This window comes from Theileria equi, assembly GCF_000342415.1.
Source record: "Theileria equi strain WA chromosome 4 map unlocalized gcontig_1105471998858, whole genome shotgun sequence".
NCBI classification, from domain to species: domain Eukaryota; phylum Apicomplexa; class Aconoidasida; order Piroplasmida; family Theileriidae; genus Theileria; species Theileria equi.
The window spans coordinates 143030-154109 of NW_004668224.1; the positions used below are offsets into that span (position 1 = coordinate 143030).

General features: G+C 39.0%; 5 protein-coding genes across 5 annotated transcripts; 3 read left to right on the plus strand and 2 right to left on the minus strand.

The window, feature by feature from the left end:
• Window positions 1-1870: 1870 nt before the first annotated feature.
• On the minus strand, window positions 1871-2853 carry BEWA_017060 (signal peptide containing protein; the record flags this gene model as incomplete). Its single annotated transcript, XM_004831422.1, has 2 exons — window positions 1871-2424; window positions 2634-2853. 2 exons carry the CDS (start codon window positions 2851-2853, stop codon window positions 1871-1873), a joined length of 774 nt encoding a protein of 257 aa, XP_004831479.1.
• Window positions 2854-3959: 1106 nt separating this feature from the next.
• Window positions 3960-5365, plus strand: BEWA_017070 (conserved hypothetical protein). Its single transcript, XM_004831423.1, has 3 exons — window positions 3960-4464; window positions 4720-4803; window positions 4862-5365. The coding sequence occupies exons 1-3, from the start codon at window positions 4237-4239 to the stop codon at window positions 5351-5353; spliced, it is 804 nt and encodes a 267-aa protein (XP_004831480.1). The 5' UTR covers window positions 3960-4236; the 3' UTR covers window positions 5354-5365.
• Window positions 5366-5638: 273 nt separating this feature from the next.
• BEWA_017080 (ubiquitin-conjugating enzyme, putative) lies at window positions 5639-6944 on the plus strand. The gene is made up of 4 exons (XM_004831424.1): window positions 5639-5694; window positions 5777-5923; window positions 6565-6687; window positions 6766-6944. The coding sequence occupies exons 1-4, from the start codon at window positions 5686-5688 to the stop codon at window positions 6907-6909; spliced, it is 423 nt and encodes a 140-aa protein (XP_004831481.1). The 5' UTR covers window positions 5639-5685; the 3' UTR covers window positions 6910-6944.
• Window positions 6945-7030: 86 nt separating this feature from the next.
• On the plus strand, window positions 7031-8210 carry BEWA_017090 (DnaJ domain containing protein; the record flags this gene model as incomplete). The annotated part of the gene is made up of 7 exons (XM_004831425.1): window positions 7031-7211; window positions 7249-7397; window positions 7433-7493; window positions 7546-7671; window positions 7704-7852; window positions 7886-7987; window positions 8025-8210. 7 exons carry the CDS (start codon window positions 7031-7033, stop codon window positions 8208-8210), a joined length of 954 nt encoding a protein of 317 aa, XP_004831482.1.
• A 138-nt stretch (window positions 8211-8348) lies between these two features.
• BEWA_017100 (conserved hypothetical protein) lies at window positions 8349-10610 on the minus strand (the record flags this gene model as incomplete). Its single annotated transcript, XM_004831426.1, has 1 exon — window positions 8349-10610. One exon carries the CDS (start codon window positions 10608-10610, stop codon window positions 8349-8351), a length of 2262 nt encoding a protein of 753 aa, XP_004831483.1.
• Window positions 10611-11080: the final 470 nt, after the last annotated feature.

The following is an 11080-nucleotide window of genomic DNA, read 5'->3' on the forward strand; positions in this document are numbered from 1 at the left end:
GGGGAGAAAAGCGCCAGAGTCCAAAGAAGAGGGAAAATTCATGGCATTAAAATGAGGCTGTGGGTTGCAAGGTCATTAAAAATTAATCTGTGAATTATGAGCCTCTTATGCGACTTTATCTCTCGAATATGAGTCATTGGGAACACTGGTGCAAGAATGGCAAGAAAAGGAGAGAAGGTGTAACTTTAAACTTGCAGCTACGGACTAGGAAGAAGAATTAGCGAAATGTGTGGAGGAAGAGATTCATCAGTGTACTTCTAACTTCCATTCTTCCTGGTCCACTGCTCCGAGACCTTGGATACTCTGGAACATGGAACTTCCATTCATGAAATGTATCGACTGAAAGGTATGTATCGTACTGGACATGAAAGAATGAGTTATGGCATTACATGAGGGTTGTGTTGTGGCTAAACAAGTCCTTGCTGAGGGTCAAACCTTCCATATCGCAGCACCAAGAAAGCACAGGCAAGTCAGACCCTCAGTTATCATTCCAGAGGATGCTTGGTAGATTAGCTACTTTCTTTATCATAATAGGCAGTAAACTGCCGAATGGATCATCAGGGAGGCCAGCATCCAAAGTTATAGATTCACCGTCGGGAAGATCAACTCCATGAATATATAATGATCCATCCACCTTGTGCAGAACATTTCTATATCCATCTACTTCTTCAGGATATTTAACCGTTATAATTATGTTGGTAACCTCAAAAATGTAGTTGTAACCATTAAAAAGTGTCTTGGCAGATCAGGGATATACCATTCACTCTCCAAAACTTGTCTTTATTGTGGCATCTAGTCTAGAATAGTTTATTCATTAAAATCTACATTTAAAACTATATCCTTTGTGCTCGATTTATCAAGTTTTGTTATTGCTATGAATTCATCAAAAGCAGTTCATTCAGTTATCTTGTAATGTAAACTAACTTTGGTGGAGTAAATATGTTTTCCACCAGATTCTGCGAATATACCAAGCAAAAGGCTCTTGTCAATTTGAAGTAAGTGCAAAATTCAGTGATATTGGCCATAAGTATATGAATACTTCTGAGTTCTTGATCCTTATACTTTAGTACTTTCAAGTTAAACGTTCTTCCTACTGAACTAGTACATTCATAAATAATATATAGAGGAACTTTTTATCGTCGGTACATCGAGAGATCCTTTTCAGTTTGTCTACTCCACTCTCCCGGATCTATATCTAAATCACGATCCTTTCTATCCATTCTCTACCAAAATTTCCACGGCATATACATTGGTTTCTATCACAAATACAGTTTGTAAAGAGTAAAATATCTGTAAAATTACAGTGCCTTTGTTTAGAGCTCATTTTAATCTGCATGCAGATTTGTCAAGTGGAATTTCTACCCACTCAATTAAATCCCTACAATCTGTCCGGTAATCTTGGCAATATATCCGACAATGCCCTCTATATTCTAATATATTTGCTTCTTTACTCTTGTCTATGAGAGAATTTTATCAGACCAAGGCTCACAATATCTACCAGATCCACAGACAATGTTCTAAAGAAAAGGTGCAAATAGTCTACTGATACATCACTAAAATTCCACTTTAAAAACACTAAAATAGCTATATATACGATGCAAAGTGTCCTGAAATAACGCTATATATAATAGTACAAATGAGAGATTTCGGATCCACTGCATGCATACATGGGTGAGAACACCCGGGAGATTACGGCAAAAGTGTATAACCTGCAGTGGTTATAGATGAAAAAGTGAATATAGGATGGCTGAAAGGGAACTTCAGACAAAAAGCTACGCAACACATTTGCGTACTACAGACCACGGTATTTCTCTAGTCATTAAATCTCCAATATTATTAGAAAGAAGAAATGATAATTAGTTCATTTACTCTATTCGCACAAGCTTGAAAACTTTCTCTTGACGCTTTCCACTACAAATCCTATTTCACTGTCCATATACTTGTAATCGTTTTCGAGCTCATTTCCGTCAGAGTATCTCGTTATAATTGTTACCGATGGATAACGAAGTCCTCCTTCCCAAATAACCACTCTGTTAACCATGTCAGTTCTTTTGTCATCAAGAATATATTTCCCAAAGAGCACCTTTCCAATTATTATTTCGTCAATCATTTCTTGTTTAACGCTAAACTTCAAAGACTGTGCCTGCTCAGGTTTGGTATCTCCCGGCTCAGGTATTGATACGAGCTTTACACTAATGGCGTTGTTATCCTCCTGAGTTGGTAAATTGATATCCACAGGTCTTTTAATGACTGCGCTATATTCCACTTCGTTTTCCCTCTTTCTAAATTCTGTAATCCTTGTCGAATAGATATTGTTATTTCTATATCTGGTAATTACCCTGAGATATTTTGTGCCATTGTTTTTTCTTAACAGCAGGACGTATCTACTCATTGACCGAGGATCACCTTCGGTTATTAACACACCTATATGAATATTTTATGATTGTAACGAATATATAAACATTGAGAGTCAAGGTGACCATTTTATCGCATATTTCCCTTGTAGGAGCTTTATGTACTCGCCTAGCAATTCTCTTGGTTATATGCTCATTAGACATTTAACTAGACGAACGAACTCTCATCAGGTACTCAGGTTCTATGCTTGGAATCACAGCAGTATAGATAAAACTTACTCCCATCTTTGATATTTCCAATGACATGGGTATGCCTGGAATTCCCTCTGACAATATAGTTAATAGCGCCGGGATATTGTGCAGATGGAATAATTTCGACCTTTCCCGGTCGCATTCCAGAGATGTCCACCTCTATCATGATCTTTTCTCTTGGAGGTGAGCTATGCACACGGTTTAATTGCAGTGTAGTAACTAATAACGCAAGGAGAACCACAGGCATCTTTTAATCTCCTTTTCCTATTTACAATATGAGAGTTATGTAAATAGAAGAAATATTGATACTTTAAAGTTATTACACAGTTAATGGTCTCCTTTGTGGATGAATCTGTGAAATTCGAGTGCATGCACCAGTTGTTGGTCTACACAGAACGGAGGATAGACAACAGTGGGGACTCAGTTTAATCTGTATCAATATGTAATTGGACCAGGGAATTTCTATTAGTCTGGTATAAGGATCTGTAAATGCAGTTGGTCTGTCTATTTTTGAGAAACCGATAGTCTATAGATTTGGCAAAGCAGTATTGTGAAAGACAGCGGCAGAAATTGCTCTATAGAGCCAATTTCTGGCAATAACAAATCGCCTACTCTTCCATATACTTATTTATACCCACATATTTCCTCTGTATACTGGGTTACCTATTGTTATGGCCCTTCCTTCAGGCGCTCCCTGTGGCTACATAGATCATATTCTGCCATTTTAAGCTCACCAAACAGTCAAATTCCTTCTATTAAAGTCTAAATTTACTCTTGAATCACACCATTTTGGGTTATAACTAGTCGCGACTCGGCGCTTTACAGATCATTCGCAAGCTTAGGGGTGGCGAGGTAACCCTCCTGAGCTAAGAGTCATAACCCTGTGGATACTCTAGACATGGTGGTTACCCTAATTGTCCCTCAAACGTTTGATATTCCCTAGTTCGCATTCTTCCTAGTTCTGCTGATTCTGTCGTTATCCTGTCCAACGGTGGCACTCTCCACCTGCGCGTCAGTGGTTCGAGACCCACATCCGTTTATCACAATTTTTGGCTCATGACAGGTCATCTTCCATCCCATTTCCTCAAAAACACCAAAACACAACCAGTTTACTTTTAAAACGTGTTTAAATTGTTAATTTTCGGCTGAAGTCTCGGGATGTGTGCAGGCGTCGCGACAGTGTATGATTTTGCGTATTTTGGACGATTCAAGCTCTTAGAAACCAAACTGCATATATGTGCCTCAAATTTTGTATAATTTGAGCACATTTGTGCTTGATTTTATAGGCGCGCTGGGATGGAATCACGAATTTGAGTCAAATGCATGCACATTTGGAAGTTTTGATCTCTGATTAGTTTATTTTATTAAAGAACGCAGGGTTTATCTAAAATATTGCAATATACCGGAGCGTCTTGTCGTATATTTGATACACAAGGCCATTTCTTCCAGTGCAGTTTTAAACGCTTTCCGTTGGATTCCTTTTCTTTATAGGAGCATCTTCTGCTTTTAGCGGCTACAAGCCTTTGTTTTTAATCTAGAAACTGTGTATTTAGAGCCTGAGATTGCCGTTAGGAATCTCGCAAATGTGAACGTTACACCTAGGAATCGACTGTCATATCGCACTTGGTAAATGTCGTTCATAAAATCTATCGTAAGAATGAACCACGGAGCCTCCCTCAAGAACATAATCAAGAGGTCGCCCGGAACAATGAAGACCGGAAAGGGGGAAGAAGAAAAGGTTTCAAAGCTTAAACCTAAAGTCGATGTTGTACTGAAGAATGAGAGTGAAAAGAATGATAAGGGAGCAAAGATTGTTACATTACCCATTGAACGAGGATTTGATCTTATTCCGAGTAAGGTAAGTTTGATGTTAACGTAATTGAGCAATGGAAACAAATACCGGATCTCGTCAATTTGGCGGATAAGATTGTTCTCCAAAAACTCTGCCAGTAGGTACTATAGACCCTCCTTCTAGACTATTTTCTTCTCAACATACATCTCTAGGGTTGACTTTCTGGTGTGGCGCATCTAACATAAAATTGTGCCTTTTGAACCCATTCAATTGCTCTTGTTACTCTCTCGCCGACATTCACGAGCTAACACAAATTTACAGAAAAAGACACTTGTTTTGGATCTAGATGAAACGCTTATCCACTCTAGTTTTGATGGAATTGAGAACTACTCTTACTCTGTTCAGGTAAGTGTTTCACGTTAATCCTCTATAGTTGTGTATACTCTTACAAATCACCATTTAGCTCCTTCAAGATGGTATTAAGCGTGATGTTTTTGTTGCAAAGAGGCCGTTTGTGGACGAGTTTTTGTTGCAAGTATCTCGCTTATTCGAAGTTGTAATTTTCACTGCTGGTATAAGTTCGTATGCAAATCCTGTGATTGATGTTTTGGACACAAACAAAGTCTGCAAGAGGCGGTACTTCCGAGACAGTTGCCTTTTTTACTCTGGATACTATATCAAGGATTTAACAATTGTACAAAAGTCTTTAAAGGATGTGGTAATCATTGACAACTCACCTCCATGTTATTGTTTAAACCCAAATAATGCAGTCCCAATTGAGAGTTGGTTTGACGACGAGGAAGATCACGAGCTCCTCAAGCTACTACCACTACTCTATCAACTCGCTCATGCAGAAGATGTCACTGACATACTCAAAAGTTCAACCGTAGGCCAAGACTATGGTCTAGCTCAAACCGCCATTGAGAATATAAGGAGAATGGCACTAAAATTATAGTAGTAATAACTTTGCAGTTTTTTCAACTTTTCAGTTTATTATTCTCTGTACCTAAAAGTTCCATGGTCTCGTCTTGCATGCCTTCCACCATGTTCTAGGTACCCTTCCCTGAATACCTTCTAGAGATCTCTTTAGCCGCACCAACGTGCTAACATTCCCAAATATTTGCAACTATCGTCCTACAAAGGGATAAATGGTCACAACTACCCACTTGTGTGGACTAGTCGTGACTGCGGTAGGCGCGTGTACACGAACTTATGAGGCAGTGATTCTGGCGTTAAATTCAGTGAATACTTTAGGCTTTAAGTCTATATTTTTAAATTTGTATAAATATGGGTGAGGTAAGTTACAAACGACTGCAGTAGATGGCTATTTGTTCCCCCCTTTCAATCTTGTCCAATCCACGGCTATATTTGTATTTAGGTCAAGGTCCCACGGAGCTTTAAGCTCATAGATGAACTGGAAAGAGGTCAAAAGGGTCTTGTAAATGAGGGTGTTTCGTTTGGACTCGAGAGACCTGATGATATCACACTCACCAATTGGTCTTGTACCATTCTCGGATACCCAGGGGTAAGTAATGCATAATTGGCGTGTAGAATGAAGAGAGACATTGGAAATGAGCTTAAAGTTCCGACTGGTATCGGTAGATGGGCGGAGGAGCTCTTTGTTATAGAGCGATAGGGTCATCTTTAGCTCAGACTGGCTAGAGATGCTATAGATCTCAAGGTTTACAAACATTTCCTGGGTTTCCCTGGTTATCCTGCTATTCTACTTCTAATACAGCCTCAACTGCAAGTATTCATTAGGCCTTTAGAAGCCGCCTACTGGGGACTTGTGCAGGCATACTACTCTAGATCATAATGGAGGAGAAGTCACGCTAGAAAAGTATTGGATGTTGGCGGCAAGGAGATTGGTGTGATTACTACGGGGTTTAGTGGGAAGAAGGTAACCACTTCTGCCTATTACTGGACTGGTGATACTAGTAAGGCTCTCTTGAACTAAATAGTTACTATAAAGACTAAACAGCAGGGGAACTTTTAGGTACACATTGTCTGTACCCTTACAGCCTATTTGCATTTTATTCACTCTTGAGATTCTACCTCTAGCAACTCTTATGCCCGTTCGTTACACAAAGGAATACTCTTATGCTCACATCCCGTTCACTCCTATTCATACTCTTTATTTTAAATCCCATAAACACTCATGTTTAGACCGTTTACGAGAATCGTATCTACTGTTTGTCTGTGATATGTGACGATCACTACCCGGATAGTCCGCCTATTGTTAGATTTCTCACAAAGATCGTATTGACTGGAGTTGACGGGAGTGGATTTGTAAGTTTATTCCTTCTCTATTATGCTGTTTTATCCGTTCTCTTGCATCGTGTATACACATCTTAACACCTTGCACAGGTCGATCCAGACTATTTTATGGGTTTAAAGAACTGGAGGAGACAATCCTCAATCGAATCGGTGCTCGTAGATATACGTCGTCAGATGGCCGCCCAAGTAAACAGACGTCTTCCTCAGCCTGAGGAGGGTGTGACCTACGACTAGATACCACCTGTATAACTTTTAATTTTTGTTGCTATTATCGTATATATACCCATTTCTATCCTTGAAAATTCCACAACCTTGAGATTTTTGGTCAATTTCTCTCGTGGAAGATAAACCAAAGATGGAGGCAGCTAGCGACGAAAAGGAGCAAAAAGGAGATGAGAAGGAGGTAAATGATGGAGTAGAATCGGTAAAAGATGAGGAAAATGAGGCCAAAAACGACAAAACGGCAGAATCTGCCGAAAAACCGGAAGAAAAGGACGAGATTCTCAGTTTATTCTTTTCAGAAATCGAATCCATAGGTATTTTGCAGATACATATCAGATATGTGCCGTTTAGGCAAGGTTCAGTCGGACGACACCAATATCAAATTCAATGCCAAGGAATTGTGTCTGCGTCTGACCTCCAGGACCTTTTCCAGCCCATTTCAGGTTCTTCAGCTCAAACATGACGCCACTGAAGAAGAGATTAAGCAACGTTATCGCAAGGTAAAGCCATTCATTCACACACTGGCGTCATGCAGATGTCTCTCTTGATCCATCCAGACAAGTTCAAACACGAAAACGCTCGCCAGGCATTTCAGGGTAAGTTTTACACCTTCATTGCTCCCTTTTTGGTAAATGCACTCACATTTAGTCCTGACGGATGCGTACAATGAGATTCAAAAGGAAGATACTCGTGATAAATACAAGGCAGTTTACGGCCATGCAAAGGCTGTGGTATACAAGAGGCACAAACTAAAGTTGAATTCAACTCACCTAGGTATGCTTGTGAATGTTGTATAAATTATTTAGACTTAATTGCCTCTGGACTACTCGATTCTGATTTGCAAAAGATCGACCATGAGATCCAAGCGGAATGTGAAAAGATGCTCAAAAGACAAACTGAAAGAAGAGAATATGCAGAAAAATGTATACAGGCAAATATAGACTTTGAGAAACAGGTAACACGCAAGATACTCATAAATATCATTTAGATGGCCGCCGAGCAAATCGAACTCGAAAAGCAAAAGCTAAATGAACAAGTAGAATGGGATAAAACTAGAGATTTAAGAGTGAACAGCTGGAGAAGTTTCCAGGTATTTTATATTTTCATTTATATACGAGTCCATTTAGTCAAAAGTGGACTCAAAAGAGTTTAAATTGGGTGCATTCAAGGGCATTGAAACGAAACGTGAAGCTAGAAATGAACTAGACCTAGAGTCCCAAAAAAACTCAATCGCAGCCTCTAAAACATCAAGGCAAAATAAAAAGAAAAAGATACTGGAGGAGCACGTTGCATACAGGAGCAATTGGAGATGACGCAGAATTTCAATATTAAATTTGTAACAAATCCATTCCATTTGTATGCGCTGTTTTAGAGTGATAGTCACATACTCCATGGTTATAACCACAGTAAAAATGAGAACATAGATATATAGACATTTCAGAATATTACAACTACCCGTGTTTTTCAAACCATTTCTTCAGGTGCGATTCTACAAAAACCATAGCTTGAGGTAAAGTAAGGTAGTGAAACGTTCCTCCTAGTTCCACAAATTGGACTACATTACTATCCTTTAGGTGCTGCTCAGCCATATCCTTCGAGCCTTTAACTCCACATATATAGTCATCCTTGGAGTGAATTAAAAGGGTTGGCAAATCCTTTGGATAATTGGCAATATTCTCATCCTTGTTGACCTCAGTACAGGCAGTAAAGAGTGAGTAAATAGTCTTGAATGCCAACCTCTTGCCATAATAGAACGGGTCATTATACCTAATAAAAGTTTCCAGGAAGCTACCATAGTTGTTATTGCTTTCATATGGATTGCCAACCTCTGGTACAGCCCATGCTAGTAATCCCAAAAAGGGCTTTGTCACCCTTTTAAAAGTTGTATCTACGCGATTCTCAAGGCTAAGCATTGCAGATGTGCCAATTAGACCATCCACAAACTTTGTTCCCTTCTCGGCATTCTTATAAAACTCTTGCACAGCCTGAAAGACAATGTTACCTCCCATGGAATGGCCATGAAGGAATGTCTTTTTATCCGTAGGAATGTTCTTGTAGACTAAATCCTCATTCCACTTTTCAGAGGAATCCTCAAACTTGCCTCTCTTTACAATACTAACAAACTGAATGACATCGTGGACGTGATCTTTAAAATCGTTCACATAACATTTTGTAACTGCTACTGATTCAGAAAGACCTTGAGACTGGTTATCAAATCCATAAACATTGTAACCAAATCTGTTCAATATCTCCACGAGACTGTAATCATAACCGTATCTAGGTGATACTTCAAAGGCGTTTAGACCATCAAAGCTGGCATGCTCAAAAATATATTTGTATCTGGAGATTAGAGATTTTTCGTGTATACCATGATAATCACCAAATGGAACTTTATGTGGAGATGTAGGAGTTCCATAATGTTCAAAATTCCACTCTGCACTTGAGGCAAAAAACTCAGATTTAAAATGAGAACGGATGCCGTGAATCAAAATGACATCTCCCTTGGCATTTGCCACTCTGGAGGCATAACTGACGAGTCTAAGACCTTGCTTGTTCCTAAAACTGCTCATAATAACTTTGCCGTCACCCTTATGAGTGTACATTGGATCATTCTTGTCTGAATGGAATCTATAATATTCCTCCCTTTTAACTTCTTTCCAATTTCCGCTATCTTCTCTATAGTATAGAATCTTATCCATTTTTGCATTAGAAACAAATATAAGGCCTAGGCGAGTGCCATCTCCGATCCCGATTAATCTAAAGTATGGACAAACTTCTCCACTTGATCCTTCCCAAACTATCTTGGAACCCTCAGTTATCTTTGTCATCCTGAATCCAGGGCGAGAAGAGTGTCCTTTCATCGACCCATCCCCAATTTCGATTTCGTTTGTATAAAAAACGTCTTTATCAACACTAGTGAAGTCCAGAGTAACATTATCATTGAAGGTTGACTTGTCAAAGCCAGCCTTGACTAAGTCTTCCAGATATTTTTCCCTATCAATATCAATCCACAACTCTACGACTTTCTCGAAAAACAGTTCTTCTAGACCATCTTGGTTTTGGACTACCAAGTAACCCAGAGTAGGATCATCCCTAGGATAGAGAGAAATGTGAATACACCTTTCGCTTTCCAACTTTGTCTCCCATATTATGCACCTTTTATCAGTAAGCCTTTCAATGCGATATCCAACATTTGGAGCGTACACCAGGAATGGAAGTTTACCAGATTTACTTTTGAAGAGTGTCTTGGAAGTTCTGTCTTCATTAATGTCCACAGTAATCGACTCTAGAACTAATTCTCTTAATACCCTATTGTCAAACCTCTTGAAAAAGCATTCTTCTGTAACCTCAGTCCACCTGTCCTTTTTTTCGTAATACTTAAAACTCTTTACGCCATGTTTATCCTCTACCTGTACAGCTACAGAGTCTGGAGTATCTCCTCTATCGAGAACAACGACCACATGGTTGCATGAACTTCCACTGGTTAGTTTCCACACAGACTCCTGATTCTCAACAATCGATGATATCCCATAACCATCCCTTGCAACATATATCTCCATATGTATGCCATACGGTCTCCTTGTAAGCACATCTATAGAAGATTTGTTAGGGTCCACAATATCCAGAGTCACTTCTTCAGGCTTCCTTGGGCTCATGCAGAAGCTTACCCCGAGTATTTGGAGGATATACAGAAGCACAGTGACCCTTACCATATTGACCCATAACTAAGACCCTAACGTGCAATGGAGTAGGCCCTATTTGTCAGGCCAAATTACGGTTGAATGGGGCATAAGAAGTCTCGAGGTAAAATATTCATGATAATAACAGTAAACAGAGACATAAAAATATGATTTAGATAAACAAAAGGTAAACTTTACATGGACAAAAGCACTTAAACATTGGAACATTATAAACGTATCATTTTCCCCTTTCATTTTTCTAGTTGTATTTGTATAAGACTCGCAATTTATTCAGGAATTGTACCTTGCGAGAATGTAAATAGTATTATGGAGTATTTTCTTTTGGGTTAGAGCCTAACAATTTGAAATTTGAACATACGGTCACACAAAATTTACCCATAAGATCAGCCAACCTTTTCAACTTTCTTCCAAAACTAGATGCCGAAATAATCACAGCTGATTATTATATGCTTAAGATAGTATATATGCGTGGAATATTGTGC

Coding starts and splice junctions, on each gene's coding strand:
- BEWA_017070 (XM_004831423.1), top strand. CDS start 4,237: ATGTCGTTCATAAAATCTATCGTAAGAATGAACCACGGAGCCTCCCTC. Junction 4,465..4,719: donor TTGATCTTATTCCGAGTAAG/GTAAGTTTGATG, acceptor ACAAATTTACAG/AAAAAGACACTTGTTTTGGA. Junction 4,804..4,861: donor ACTACTCTTACTCTGTTCAG/GTAAGTGTTTCA, acceptor ATCACCATTTAG/CTCCTTCAAGATGGTATTAA.
- BEWA_017080 (XM_004831424.1), top strand. Junction 5,924..6,564: donor CCATTCTCGGATACCCAGGG/GTAAGTAATGCA, acceptor ACTCATGTTTAG/ACCGTTTACGAGAATCGTAT. Junction 6,688..6,765: donor GAGTTGACGGGAGTGGATTT/GTAAGTTTATTC, acceptor CACCTTGCACAG/GTCGATCCAGACTATTTTAT.